The sequence below is a fragment of the Ptychodera flava genome, chromosome 11 (assembly GCF_041260155.1).
Source record: "Ptychodera flava strain L36383 chromosome 11, AS_Pfla_20210202, whole genome shotgun sequence".
In the NCBI taxonomy this organism is placed as follows: Eukaryota; Metazoa; Hemichordata; class Enteropneusta; family Ptychoderidae; genus Ptychodera; species Ptychodera flava.
Genome location: NC_091938.1, coordinates 41,056,771 through 41,072,380, shown reverse-complemented (window position 1 = coordinate 41,072,380; position 15,610 = coordinate 41,056,771). Strand labels below are relative to the sequence as shown.

At 36.7% G+C, this 15,610-nt stretch overlaps 1 protein-coding gene across 3 annotated transcripts in view; it reads left to right on the top strand.

Moving 5' to 3' along the window:
• Positions 1 to 13,684, top strand: part of LOC139144554 (somatostatin receptor type 2-like) — a 102,125-nt gene extending 88,441 nt beyond the window's left edge. For 2 of the 3 annotated variants that reach the window (XM_070715262.1, XM_070715264.1), the window contains exon 2: positions 10,727 to 13,106. In XM_070715262.1, coding sequence (XP_070571363.1) covers positions 10,795 to 11,901 — 1,107 coding nt within the window. In that variant the 5' untranslated portion in view covers positions 10,727 to 10,794 and the 3' untranslated portion in view covers positions 11,902 to 13,106. Of the gene's footprint in view, positions 1 to 10,726 lie in introns of all 3 variants that reach the window. The other variant, XM_070715263.1, reaches the window with a different exon arrangement.
• Positions 13,685 to 15,610: the final 1,926 nt, after the last annotated feature.

Below are 15,610 nucleotides of genomic sequence, written 5' to 3'. Positions count from 1 at the left end.
ATAAATGTTGAGATACAAAGGTTCAGCGATTCTTCTTGTCACGGTTGGAGCAAGTATTTTAACGTTGCAGGAAGCTGTAGGCTAAATTGAACGTTCTTACAAGAACTCTTTTTAAAGACGAAGTAGCTTTGAGTAAATAATATTGACGGGAAAGAAAAGTTATTGACTTATATGAGATGTCGTCATTGCGACCTGGTTGACATAGCGGTATGCTACTGACGTCTTTATTGTTCCAGAAACAGATAACGACTTCCATGCCATTTGCAGAGACACTACTTTTAAATTCAAATTGGATAATGCGAGTATCCCAGACAGAAATAGATACTTCTTGCATTTAGGTCAGAGACCTACATAGAGGTCACCTTTCAGAAATGCAAGCCTTCGTAGAAACGGCCATTTTTTGCGTAGCGTGATTTGGATAACCATTTACCACACGTGATGTTACAGTGGGATTGCAGTGACTGCTGAAAGGTTCAGACACAAGATATATGCAGACAGAACTGTACACCGTGTAACTCTCCGACTTGCTTTATAATGTCTTGGCACGCACAATGTAATGGCACAGCTAGATTACATGTTAACGTTGAAATGGCTTTGTCTATATATCCGATCTCATTGAAATCTTGTGCATATTGTATATTTGAGAGCAACGGTGATTCGATTGGAGATAAGCAGATTATGATTTTGTCATTCAATACCATGTATCTTTAATTAGCACGGTTAATTAATACAGAGTAGAATAAACGTTTTATATTTTACTGGTCTACAGTTTAACTTTTGCATCAGAATTTTCGCTTGAAATAATGTATTTTTATCAATTCTAAAATAGGGTTGCGAACACTTAAAACAAGTGCGAGAAAAGTTGATGCCACATAAAACGTTTCAGATTCAGTTCCGATATACCGATTACCTTCCATTCATTCCTAGCTGGTAGGGTATTGATTACAAATGCAACAACCGCATAAGTCCTGACATTTTCAAGGTCATATTCACCTTGGAAGTGTCACCCAAAGGCATGTTGTGTTTATTCTTGCACTGTTAACGGGCAGTATTTGACTTCTAGGGTTTATGGTCAGGGTGTGGCATTAATAGCACGTTTTTGATATTTAAGATTAAAATCTGTTGAAAAAAGTCCTGTCGGACACTGTACGAAGCTTGCTGTAAATTTGCTATGAATTTGTAAAAAAGAGCTTTAAGAAGCGTATAATGTGGATGTAGAATATACCATCAGCATGGATAGAACCATCACCATGGGAAGAACATTATTTCGTTTTGTACAAAGATCGTGACTTATTTCTACTCAATCGGGTGTGAACGTGGTCTATGTCAAAACATGGACATCGTTAAGTCATAAAAGGAGATTTCAACTTAATCCGTTATATGTAAAACTTTATTAAAGATTGGACCTCCTTTTGAAAAGGCATCTATAAATCCAGTTCACATCCGGTACAACATGTTATCTAAATATACTGTATGTTACAGTTGATCGTAAAGATGTTCACCAAAGCACGCGCCGGGTGTACTACGGAACCATCGGCGACTTTGCGAAGTCTTCAGATCTGATCGATTTTCCTCTGAACTGTTTCCGTTTCTACATTTCACCCTTATCTAACGCATGCGCACAATAGGCAAGTGCCAATCAGCAGAGTTCTCCAGTCTTATCCCAATACACACAATAAACCTTCTTCATCAGTGTCACCGAATTTTCATAGAATAATTTCAGATAGTACTTCTGAGGTTTTAAAATAATTAGTAACATCTTGCATGTTATTGCCTATACACAGAAATAAGATGTTTAAAATGGAATAATATATGATTAGCAGCTTCTTCTGCATACCTTTTTCTGATTTTCATGCCCACTCAAATCCCCTCTTTCGTCAACTAAACATCCTTCATATTTTTAAACTAAGTAATTACTGTTCTTGCCTTTTTGTTTTTGATTTCAAAAATAACGGTTTTCCAATCACTATTAACAATTGTTTTGAACTTCCTCGCCATGGGTACTCTACACGATCAGTAGAGCATAGCAATTATTGTATTCCTAAAACAAGGCTTACAGTCACACAACACAACATTAAGTATGCAGCAATTAAACATTGGAATTCTCTACCTTCTTCATTTAAGCAAATAACGTGTAGACAAAGTTTCAAAGTAGAATTAAGAAACTACTTAATGAACATATAACAATATGTATCTTTTTGAGTTGTTTATGTATCTAATGTATTTTATTTCCTCTTTATCTCCGATATGTATTTTTGTCTTACTTGAGCCCTTTATGGCATCATCGTTTGCAGTTATTAGCTGAGTAGTGGGCCATGGACTCGACTAGTCCTTATGGACTATTTCTATGGTCCAAACCAGATAAAGTCATACTTTCACAGTGACTGTAATATTTTTCTTGTAATTGTCCGTTATATGGTTGAATAAACAATTCACACCACAAAGAACAGACAAGTCGATAGGTAATAGAGAAGTTATGTCAATGAGCATTAACTTCGGACATCGAACGTTTCCTCTGGTAAAGCTGAAAACATCAACTTAACTTTGCTTTCGTTTCGTGTGCAAAATACCACATTAGGAAACCAGATAAGGGTAAAATAAAAGTTACTAAAAAGATTAAACGTTGTTATATTTTACATAAAATGGTTAAATAACACAATCATGTATTGAGAAAAATTAAAAGTCCATCGCAAATATTGAATTGACAATGGATTGTGGCCAAGAGGTTTCCGTCGTACAATACACAGTGAGGATATGTGATGAGTTCCATTCCTACCAGGGTCAGATATACTCCCAGAACCAGTGCAAATTTGTTGTGTGCCGTAATATATCACGGCTATCGTCTTTCGCAAGCTATAAGAAAGATCGCGTGAGATGATCAGACCATTGAACTCACGATGTTGATAGTCAATACTCTTTGTAGGTTTTACGATGATAATCATTCTCTTCCGGACTCAGTAATAATAAATAGCGTCTTTGAACCATTAGTAGGGATATCAATAAAAGAAATTAAAAATAGAAATATCCGACCTTGTGAGCGGCTGCATTTCCTGGGTTATACGTCATGTACGTTGATAGATTTGTGTTTTTGATAAATCCCACTGGAAGAAACCAGACATACGAGTGCTTTTAATTTGGATATGGCCATAACTGTGGAGCATGACTTGATCAATTTCAGACTCGGCACAGAGAGCTCCCATCATGAGTAATACAGACATGCATAGATTATTCATTTCCAATCTTAGCGTTAAAACAATATCCTATAACTTCACCTGGGAATTTTACCCGTGATTCTTTGTGTGTTTAATCTGTTAACAAACGTGGCATCATCTACTGCCATAGATATTGATAATTACCATACCATGTAAACCGTAGATAATTGTTCAGAAATAACACGAGAGATTACTTTCAAACGCGGTCTACAGACAACACATAACTCGATTATACAAATCAATACATTTACATTAGCGATATAGCTTCAAGCCCCCAGCACATTGGTTCCTATGTCAAATGTGAAATACTATTCCTTAGATATGTAGAGTTGATTTATTGAAACTAAACACAGACAAAGCAACCTGAGTTAGCTAAGATCTTACTTTGAGTGTTCCAAATTCAATATATTTTTCAGGCTACGCAAACCGTTGAGCAAATACTATCGCAGTGTCTTTCAAATGTTTAACTTTGTAGTACTAGTAGCCTCGAGTCCGTGAAAGCTAAGACTATGTGAATATATTACATTCTCAACTAAACTCGAACATCCATTGACTCTGTATCCTCCCTCCCTCCCTCCCTCCTCCTCCCCCCCCCCTCTCTCTCTCCCTCTCTCTCTCTCTCTCTCTCTCTCTCTCTCTCTCTCTCTTCTCTTCTCTCTCTCTCTCTCTCTCTCTCTCTCTCTCTCTCTCTCTCTCTCTCTCTCTCTCTCTCTGTATATATTAACCAATCAATCTTTCTTATACTCAACTCACACTAGCAGAGTGTGGTATGGTAAATATTGACATATGGGTATATAGACATAGTTGTAGTGAGTACGTACACACAGTTGACAATTTGGATAGTTCAGCAATATTGAAGTGATATTACACACGATAACCGTCTACCAATGAAATGACTTGAGTGTCTATTAGTGCGTAAATTGTATAACATGCACAGACAACATCGTATCGGGAGAAACATCAACACCGCTGTCATAAGTTGTGTACATTTTAATCTCTCTCGCGTTCAATGGCTCAGCCATCGTTGGCTATATCATCAAGCAATCAAATCTATGTAATATTGTCTAAAGTAGGTGATAGTAATTGGGGACGTGCTAAAGTGTGACTTGAGAAATTTCAACAGACGCGTACAGTTTCCCCTTGGTAATAATGCATCAGTCATACGGTAAGTCTTGCAACATCAGATTCTGTCAGACGTTAGGACAACTGAGATGATGAGGTGAACATCAATTGTATTATTTATATCCACAATTTTCCAAGCGTTTTCTTTTCATATATCGTCAATTTCTGCTATTCTATCGTATAAAATCATGTTTGAGGTAATAGTCAGCAGGATTGTTCGAGCGATACATTATCATCAGCTTCAAAACACACTATGTTATCCATCGGACAGGTAAACCTTATCCTTTTATATCGTCTTTGAAATAGTCAAACGTTAAAATGCTATTGTCATATGAGATGGAGAAGGTATCAAGTTTTATTGTGCTCTATTAATACGCCTTACTTACATTTAAGTGTCACTTTCCCATCTTGACAGAGACATTTTCTTTTGAATAGACGCTTATCTTTCGCAGAAACCTGATATATTGCAGAGAATTGTTAGATAGAGTGATTAAATTTCATCCGAATGCAAACACATCATTCTGTAACATCATTTACCTGACGATTAATTCTGAAATGTTCATAGGAAATTGTAATACGATGATATTTGTCTATCGCAATACGATGACATTATCTATCGCCGCAAGAAATGCAGTATGTAAAGACTTTGAAAATACATTTTTTTCTCGTGTATTTCGTCGACATCCTTGTATGGACCTGTAATGCATTCGATATAGCGATAACCTCTTTGTGAGTAAAGCATCTTTAAAGAAAACAGGCTGTTTGAAGAGAACAGCCGTTGCAAGGTTTTTCTCTCTTTTCCACTCTCTGTTTTGCTTTTAGTAGCTTTTGTTCAAACTCTGGTTCAATTAAACAAGTGTTTAATAAGGAATAAGCAGAACGTGTTACATATGAAAAGCCAAGCCGTGTACTCATTGATGATACTCATTATATTGGGAAAAAACAAGTGGATTATGTATGCATCATTGTTGCATTCAAAGTACATCAAATTAAAACGTATACACAATCTTCTAACAAAGAGAACAACGATAACTATTCAAATGTTGCTCAGTGTAGATTACGTTGGAACATATGGAGGCATTGCTGTGACAAGCTTTCACTTCGTATGGCAGACTAAAGAAATAAATTAACATAGTTCTTTTAAATTTTGATTTTAACACTTCTGAAACTTTTCATTCACATCCTCAAATTGCTTTAAAATGCAGAGAACATGTATTTTGTAATCAGTCAGTCTCCGGGTGTACGATGCAACATGATTGGACACCCGGTCATGTGGCTATTTGAAAAAAGTGTAAAGAGCACCAATGTTAACACGAAAAGATGTGTATTCCGAAACGAGGAATTCAGCCTTGTATAGCAGTAGATTTATTTACAGTCGTGTCAAAGTGTTGAATATTTCAACTTCAGATATACAATCATGCTTTTCTCTTTTGTGAGTAAGATTTCATGTAATTTTGCCTTTTACTTAGCACATAATGCTTATCGATATGCATTTAACTTTCTGTTTGTATAATATTAAAACATCATGGTAACAAATGACTGTTATAAACGACTAAAAACGACAACAAAGACAGCCTATCGGACAGAGTTTACACTTTCTGCAAAATCCGTGAAAGAGACTTTTTTATGCCTTTGCAAGCCCCTATATACATCTTTGCAATTTGCAAGCCTGTTTGATTGGCAAATACTTTCTAAGCCTGTGTTTGTACGGGTAATGTTAGTTCTTTTCAGTAGCTTAATGTTTTCATTTGCCCAGACTAATGGAAACATTTTACTACAAGAATCATGACAGAATTTTTCCTACCCATCATACTCGTTTTCATTAAGCGTTTTGTTTGGCCCTGTATCGTGGCATTTGGTTTTCTAAAATGATGTGTAAGCTTTTGGTTATTGCGAGGCAAAAGCCAATTACTTGAGACCAATAACAATTTCAGTTACGCAAGTTGTGTTGTCTTTCACTTGCCGTGTGATGTCCCCTAAATGGTGCCATGAAAAGACTTAAAAGGCCCACAATAAAACTACAGTACCTACAATAACTATACAACATAGAAAGATTATAATTTTCATGTTTGTCACATATTAAGTATTCAGTGAGACAAACTAGCTACGAAAACCTTTCACGATTGTATGTCAAGGAATATGACTTACTTCTTTTAAGGTGAAGTACAAACCGTTTATCATCTCCATTATCCGGGCAAAGTCGTTGCATATTATTTGAAAGGCGAACTAGCTTGATGGCTAAACCTTCTCTTAGAAGTTAGCTGTTGATCTTAAATGTCAACTTCATATTAACGAAGATTGATGTCGGTCTTTCGAGATCTGTTGAAAGATATGGGCTAGGCCTTTCCCGTCGAGTTTCATGTTCAAGGTTAGAATACACTAAACCCGTGAGAAAATCCAAACGATACATCATACTCCATTCTACATATCAGTCTTACCACCTCAAAGGACTCCACCAAAGTGGGCGTGTAATGGTATGTTCCGCCAAAGACGAAATCAAGTTCACACCAGTATGACTTTGCGTAGGGTAGAGATTTGGGATTCAAGGTGCACATGGACAAGTTCATTGTCGTTAGTTTGAAGTTGTGCGGCAACAGGTATCCACAGAAGATCACGAGAGCTCAGTACAGTATTATATTAATTAAGACTAGGTCTACCATTCAATTAAATCGGCCCTGCCTTCTCTTTAAATTTACCTTCGACCACTCCTTATCTTAGCAACTATGAGAGGTATAGTCATTGAAATAGTGGCATTATTATACAGAGCTGAGAAACTTTAAATTTTCCATTTATTCAGTGAGCGGGAAATGTCCCCTTTTTACAGCGTACTGAAACATGTATTTGAGCAACAAAGGAAGAAATATGCCGAACGTTAGTCCGGAAGAGTGCAAGAAGGAACATTTGTCACGAGAGAGATATTCGGTGCTTTCGTGATTGGGGAGGGGGCCATTGGGGAGGGGGCCATTGGGATGGGGCCATTGGGGATTTCCTGATTTTGAGTAAGGAAAGTGGAAGGGATAAACTAGTGGGAAAGACTGACTATAGACTAGCTGGATGGGTTAAATTGGGTAGATTTAACTTTACCCAACATACCATAGAATATTGTAGTGAAATATAAAGACAACTGTGGTGACACTATCTCCGAATCAATTGGGTTGATCACGACTCCGCGGTTAGCTGGTATGTCACATATGTTTATTTTCACCATTATGTTAACATTCACCTGCGTCAGGCTACACCTCTCATGTCGAATGTTATTTTAGAACTTTTATGGTTTTAATAGATGAGAAAAATGATTTGAAGTTATCTCATTTAGCGTATCTTTCATTGCCAGAATCGATCGTCAAGTTTACAAAGTTGCTACCACAGTTGCTCAACACTTTAACAATTTTCTAAACGTTGTTGTACACTTTCCTTCATATAATGTGATCAGAAAAACGACCAAAAGCCATAGATTGATAAATAGTATTCATGCCCACTGCATTCCAGGCTGTAATTGTGGAAGCATTTTTGTCTTTCACAACCAAAAATAAATAATTTCAGTAAGATCATAGGGTTCAGTAAACGGCATCATTTTAGTCTTGCACACAGCACAGTCATAAGATGAAAACTGCCTCCCTAAATAATATATTCCGTTTTCTGAAGTAGGAAGGAATTTGATAAGAGCAGCATTCTGGCCGTCGATACTTCAGCATCTTTCATGAGTTGAACTGGGTAAATAAATTACACATCAAAGAAATGACTGTACGACACAGATGTAAACAACTTAGTCGTTCAAATGGTTTTTAAATCCATAGAGATTGGTTTCAAACAATAAAGTGGGCATATTTTCAGTACTAGTTGTGTAAAGTTTTAACAAATGTATGTTTTGATCTGATAATTACCAGCAACTCATAATTTCATATCCAGTTGAGTTTATTTTGGGGAAACTACGGACTTTGCAGACCAGATTATATTTGCACGGTAGAAGCACCATATACCCTTTTAAGTTTGAGATACTCAACTTTGTTGATGAACTGACGCTATTTTGGTGGATGTTAGAGTATGAAAACTTCCAGAATGGTTTTTTGAATTTTTTTGTAGAAGAACCAAACTTTTAATTGCATGGTTTTAGGAATAAATGTTTCGAGGTCTGGACAATATTAGATTGACTAATTATGTACATTCAATTGAAACCAAAAACGTTTAAAGTTAACGAAATGTAGGTCTAGTTTCTCAGTAAATGTAGGTCTTCCTTTTAGGGCCCAGACAAGATGAGTGTTTTGAAAGGCAGGAGAGATTGCCTGTGGCTGTACGAAAAATACGTGTTTGGAGAGTTCGTTAGGATAAAATCTCATTGAATGACATTCATCAGAAGAAAGCCGTTGATCCAATGGACTTTCACATTTTAACATACAATCACCCTGGTATGGTAATGTACCTTTTTGTTCAAAACGTCAATGTTTATCGATAAAGAGTAAGCAATTATTTGCAAGAATGGCTCCTTTTTAAAACATCGTCGATCGTGTAGATGTAAAGTAGGCCCTAGGCAACTGAAAGAATTCCATAGTTTTATTTATCGACTGTGTAAATCTAGAGATCGATTTGTGTTTTAGAGATAAGTATCCTGGTAAAAGAAAGTGGCTGAATATGATCCAGGACTCTTACTTTATTACAGCTGGGTTTCCAAGGTAAAGGGTCTTTACTATAGTTGCTATCCTATTGCATTTAAGTGAGTCTTTGTGACTATGATTTGCATATTATGATAATTAGAGTAGACCATCTTTTATAATTTCATAGAAGGTAATTTCATTGTTACTTTTGTCAGCAATTTAGAGTATGGGCTAAACATGTAGTAAATGTTTGGATAAACAAACTACTGAAAAGTTACATTTGGAAAATTACATCTGAAAACATTATTGATTAGTCGCTGAAGTAACTAATACAGAACTTAGAAGTTGCATTGGCTGTGACATTCATTACATACTTTTTCAGTTTAATTGTTGATAATGGAATGGTAGTTCACAGCTTGCTAGCACATGAGAATCAAATCAATACAGTCGCTTTCTTTATTTCTTTAGTTTACTGAATAGTTGAGTGGCAAAGATGTCAGTTTAGGCTAGTTCTACGATAGCTGTCGGATAATTCTCATTTCTCTGACTGACATTAAACATCTGGAAGTTCTGTTATTTCACTCCCTTGAGAGGTATGCTAGTTTATTTGACGAGATTTGTCAAAGAATAGTAAAAATATCCAATTTGTGTATCCTTTGATATCAAAACGACATGGCTAAGATTGCATTTACACAATAAAACTGATGAAAATCACGCACCACACATATTAGTAAGTGACATGCTAAAAAAACGTTTTTTTTAACACAGACGCAGAATATTTCGTCACAGCACATTACCCGTCATTGCCCTTTAAAACATCTTGTAAATTGTTGGTTGTTCATAATTAGGAAATTTTATTAATTTAAATATACTTCGACAGATTTACATTTAACACATAAAAGGAAATATAAAGGAAGAAAATGAGAAAGTACTGTTTTCTCGTAGAAGAAAACAGTGACTCTGTTCTTTACACGTGTAGGACACGTGTCCGAGATCATGAGTGCGGTTACCTTTGTCTTAACAGAGCGTTGATACGATAAGCAGAGCAGGTGGTCAATTACCGGAACAGTAATTGCAATGTGGAACAAGATGTCCACTTACAAGTAAATTATGATAAAGTAGACAGAAAGAGACAGAGAGGGAGCTGAGAGATAGTTGGATTTTTCAATTAAAAATATCCAAAGCCGTAATTGACATTAAGTTGAAAACTCATCTTTCTCTTTAATCTTTAAAAAGGAGATAAATGAACTAGAGATGAACATGGGACGATATTGTATGAGTAGTCTTGATTATGAGATGTTGAGCAATTAGTTCAAAAATTTATAATTTGATCATATAATACAATGTTCTTGAGAAGACGAATATAATGTTTAAAATCGTCATTCGACTAGTAAAATCATTAAAACGCTAAACTCCTCATGAGAAATAATCAAAGATATCACCATATATTTGAATGTTTAAAAGCTCAGGGCATCGATTTATATGCTTTATGCATCGTCTCACGACGCTTCCAATATGATGAAAAATAGTGTCAAATATCGCCTGTCAAAATATTCAGTATTTCAAACGAGATGTTTTCCAATAGCTTCGATACATCACTGTTAAATAGAAATCACCTCTCGGCAAAATGTTAATTAAACATATGGCCCTGTATTGCTATTTATCGAGATGTTTTCTGAAAATAGATGTAAAATCGTTATTAGCGGGGGAGGGGTGTTTCAGTAAGGAGTGACTCCACCCACCATATTATTAGCCACACTCACTACAAGTATATCTCCTTTCGTTTTTTCCTCGTTGCAGACTGTTCCAGGCGATGATCGCTGAGACATACAGAGCTGTGGACGCACACTGACCTATACTGTTCTACGATGTCGCATGAAATGGCAAATTTGGCCGTGGATTCTTTTCCCATTCGAAAACCTCTACAGCATGACTCTGAGGATTATGAATCCCTATTTCTGGATTTCTTTAACAGCAGTCTACTGCCCAGTAACAGTACCCAGGAATTTTCCACCTTGATGACGGTTATGGCATCAACCATATTCTCCATGATCTTCGTTGTAGGCGTTGTCGGCAATATATTCACTATCTACGTCGTTACACGAAGAATCAAGCTGAAAAGTACGACGAGTGTTTATATATTGAGCCTGGCGTGTGCTGACCTTCTGTTTGTACTTACAAGTCCCCTTTTTGCGGTGCAGTTCTTATTGGGACCGGATAATAAATTTGGTGAGATCGGCTGTCGCTTGATCGACGCCATGGACATCTTTACAATGCTGACTGGTATTTTCACGCTTACTGTAATGAGTGTTGATCGTTTCTTTGCTGTGGTTTTCCCGCTAAAGGCCATGGCTTACAGATTACGTGCCGTCGCCTCCTATGTAAATGTTGCAGTGTGGCTCATAAGTTTTGTATTTTCTTTACCAATGATGATTATGGTCAATGAGGTAACTATTACAAACTCTGACGGTTCAACAGTACAGAGATGTGAAAGTCTCATGGATGAAGAGTTTGACAAAGTATACAAAACGGTTATCTTCGTCTTTGCATTCCCGTTGCCGTTTTTCATCATCAGCGTGTGTTATTTGACCATTGTGTCAACTCTTCTGCGTAAAAACGGATCAGCTGCAATCGCCGAAACCAATAAGTCTCGACAATCTAAACAGCGAGTAGCTAAGATGGTTCTTATTATCGTCGTGGTGTTCTTCATCTGTTGGTTGCCTTTTTGGATAATCATGATGCTTGTCGTTTATGAAGTGATAACACCTACCCCTGTATTGATGTACCTTAACTTAGCTTTAGTATGCTTATCCTATATCAATAGCTGTGCCAATCCTTTACTGTACACGTTACTGAGTCACAATGTGCGGCGAAAACTGCGTATGAGAGGCAGTTCAACAGTGGTCAGCGATCGAATCAGCGAAGCTAATACAACAAACTTGAATAGAAAGAGTCTGCGAAGCAAAAACATTTAGATGGTACGTGAACTCACAAATAACTAGACTTGGAGAGGAAATATCTTCTGTTTGACCTAACGCCTGATGAAGATGAGAATGCCTGGAAAGATTGAACACGGGTGCATACTCAGCAGAAGGATTTCATTGCATGCTACTGCAGACACATCCGGGACTCATGACCGTGTCATTATGGATTTTCCGTTATCTTCTTAGAAGGCAATATTCATCTTCCCAAGTAATATGAGATTATCGCTAACTTATTTTCTCAAATTCATTTCCTTAAAAAAGGCGCCATCGGTGTTCAGTGTCTGTATATAATTAAGTCGGCGAGGAAACAAAGGAAATGTTTGGCTCATAATCCTTTGCGATAATGATGTCATGGTTAGGTATAGTGGCTGCTGAGAAGGGCAAAAAGAATGAAAGTCAATGTGGGTCGATTGGTTATAGGTAGAGATGTTTCAGAATATTCGGCATTTCGACTGTATATGATGGGAACTTGACCACAGAAAATCTCGGGAAATGAAGTTACACAGATGTGGAGCTTTCAGCTGCCCATTTGAACTTAACGCATTCAAATGTGCGGAAATTCTGTCTTTGCACCAAGGACGCAGCTCTACATACCAACGACAGTGCTGCTGGACGTGTGTTGGTGACAAACTCCACAAGGATGTAATTCATAATAATACACGATGCTAAATTATTCAATTGTCAAACAAGGTGTACAAAGGAAAATACAAAGACAATACGGACATTACGGACATAAGGCACGCACACGTGCATTTAAGATTCATTAGATATTAGATTTGCACCTGATTTCAGGCACCGTACATTTGAGAATATCATAAAGAGAATCTGTGTTCAGTTATTGAAACTTGTTTCTATTTAATGTGATGTTATCTCCGACGTCGACAGTTTTCTAAATGTTGCACAGACATTGGATATCATTGATCAGGTAAAGGCCACTCTAATATTACGTAGATATTTGAACACTAGATTAAGCACTTTCACACACTTCTAGTAAAGATTCACAGACATGTTAATTTATTCAACAAATTTATTGTCACAAATCTATATATCATGAAAACGTATCAACTTATTAGTGGAAATTTCAAACTTTTATGTTTGTAGGTAACTTACATTTACCTTACGTTTTTATGTGATGTAATGATGTGAAATGACGTAGTTAAGTCTTTATCCAATATATGTAACATGAATATATACTTGCTTTCAAGAATGGTATATTTTTGAAGTATTTTTTCATGTCGTTAGACACAACATCACAGCTATGGATATTGTGCTGGCACTAGCAAATGAAACAAGAATAGATTAGTATTCCAGACACAGCACTGTTGACAACCAATCACGCAGGCGAGTGAACACCAATCAATGCCAGATTGATTCGAATATTCTCCCTACGATCAAAAATTTAACATGGGAATGAGGTATGATTTTATCAATTTCTGAAACGATTTATGATCGTAGATAGACACGATTTTCGCAAATCACAATACGATTTACTCAGACGAACAAAAAGCGGCATTACTTCAAAGTCTTGCTGTTCATTGTCAGATTTTATTCAACTAGCTGGATGAACTGTTTGACCTTCTTAGCAGGGTTGAATATGGTTGTTAATATTTCTGCTCAGGTGCGAAAAAGTCTGAAATTGTCTACAATATTACGAACGGCGGTGGGCTTTTAGATGCCACACTGTATTTGTAACATCCTGGAATTGCGTTTAGTTGACATATGTACACTGAATCCGATTATATTTCAAATGGTGATTAAAGGTCGTATTACCACCAAGCTACAATACTTACATCCCTATCTCTATTCAAATTTAATAATCTGAGCTTGGATATTCGCATTTTGGAAGCTTTCTCGCAATATTGGGCCAGCACACCCTGAACCCGCCAGGTTATTCACTTTGAATGGAATTATAGGATAAAAATATTGACATTTTCTAATCAATATTGCTCATTGTAACGCATGTCTGACACATGGAACTGTATTTAAACAATAATAAACACGAACATACTGCTGCTGCTACTCTCGTTTGCCTTAAAATGATATTTCGGTAAACATCGAACTGTAATAAAGCTAAACAGAACAGAGGAAACGATAATTATAGTTTAATTGCTGTTCGCACTGATCAGATTTCTAATTTACTGTAGGATATAACACTAGCTTCTATTAATAATAATGTTATAACAACATTAGGAATACAACATGGTGGTTTATATGTTTTACTATCCGTTGAGAAATTTTTCTCGAAATGTCCATGACCCATTTAAGATCGCCATGAATAATAAGACGGTGTACAAAGCGGCATCAAGACAAAAATTAACGCTGTACCCACGCTAAGACTGTTAATTTGCAACCAAGATACCTGATTAAAATCGAAATTAGCGAAATAAATGTAATGTTCGTTGTTAGCTAGTCAAGAACCACCTAGGGAATCATCGGAATTAAGACTCTGACAGGTTCTACTATTCAACAATGTCACGACAGTCTTAGCGTGCGTGTTAGTAAATAATAGACGTTGTATCAATATTGAATAGTGAGTGTTTAGGTATAGTAAATGTCATTGGGAGAGCGATGCATTCGATTTTGTAAATTAAATCCATAAATGGTTGGCGTCATAGCTGTGTGTCGGTGCATATCGCCGTGGTAATCATTGTTATTTGCAGAGACGTAATTACCCCCTGATATATATTACATTCTTCCAAAGTGGTCGATGAATGCCTTCTTGTTTTTACCATCTATTTCACTGGTGCCGACTAGATTCCTCCTGCCTCCCCACTAGCAAAACTCTTTGCTGATCCTCCCCACTGTCCTCTTTCCTTTCCAAAATCTCCCCTCTGCCCTCTCCCCATAACATGATTTTCTACTTTCCAACCCTCAAACCAATGAAAACATACTCCCTACCCACCCTTTGGGTGTTTTCGCAAGTTACTGGTCAGGTAAAACATATTCCCATTCCGTCGATAAAATATTGCCAGTCCATCCATTCCACGCCCACTGTCACAAGAAAGCCATCGTCGTAGGACTGCTGGTTGGTGTGTTTGCGGTAATAGCAGGAGTTGTATACGGATTACTTGATATTTGCGTACAATTGTGGATCATAATTATAGCTCCTATTCGCGAGAATGGAGAAAGAATGCTCACACACCAGCCAATAAAACTTTTTCGTGAAAAAAATTGCTGGCTGCCCTGTTCGCTGTTGACTATGTCGTACAAAAAAAACGACTTTCATGGTGGCATAGCATTTTCCTACATGAATATCCATTCGCGTCGCTGTTCATAAAACTTTCGACAATTTTAATGTGTACAATACATTGCCTGGCCTCTTCATTTGATGATTCGTGGGGTTTTATGAATATCAAAATCTCCTAGACAAAAATGTAAACCAAAGCACTGATCAATTTGTTTTGTTTTGTTTGTTTGTTTGTTTTCTTAAGTCAAGTATTCAATTGGCTCCACTTTGCCATATGTATACAACATATAAGAAAAGGGTATATATGATCTACAAGTGCAACAACACACACACTGCCTCTGGTCTACGTTCTTGCTCGGTATATTCATGGTTTTATTTTTCTGTAAGAGGCACCATGTACTAGAATGAATCTAAAACACCGAAGATTTTCAAAAGAATTAACCGTGCATACATGAAAATCTAAACTGACACGCTGTATTGCGGACTCAAGCTGCGCTTATTCTAATCCCGGAA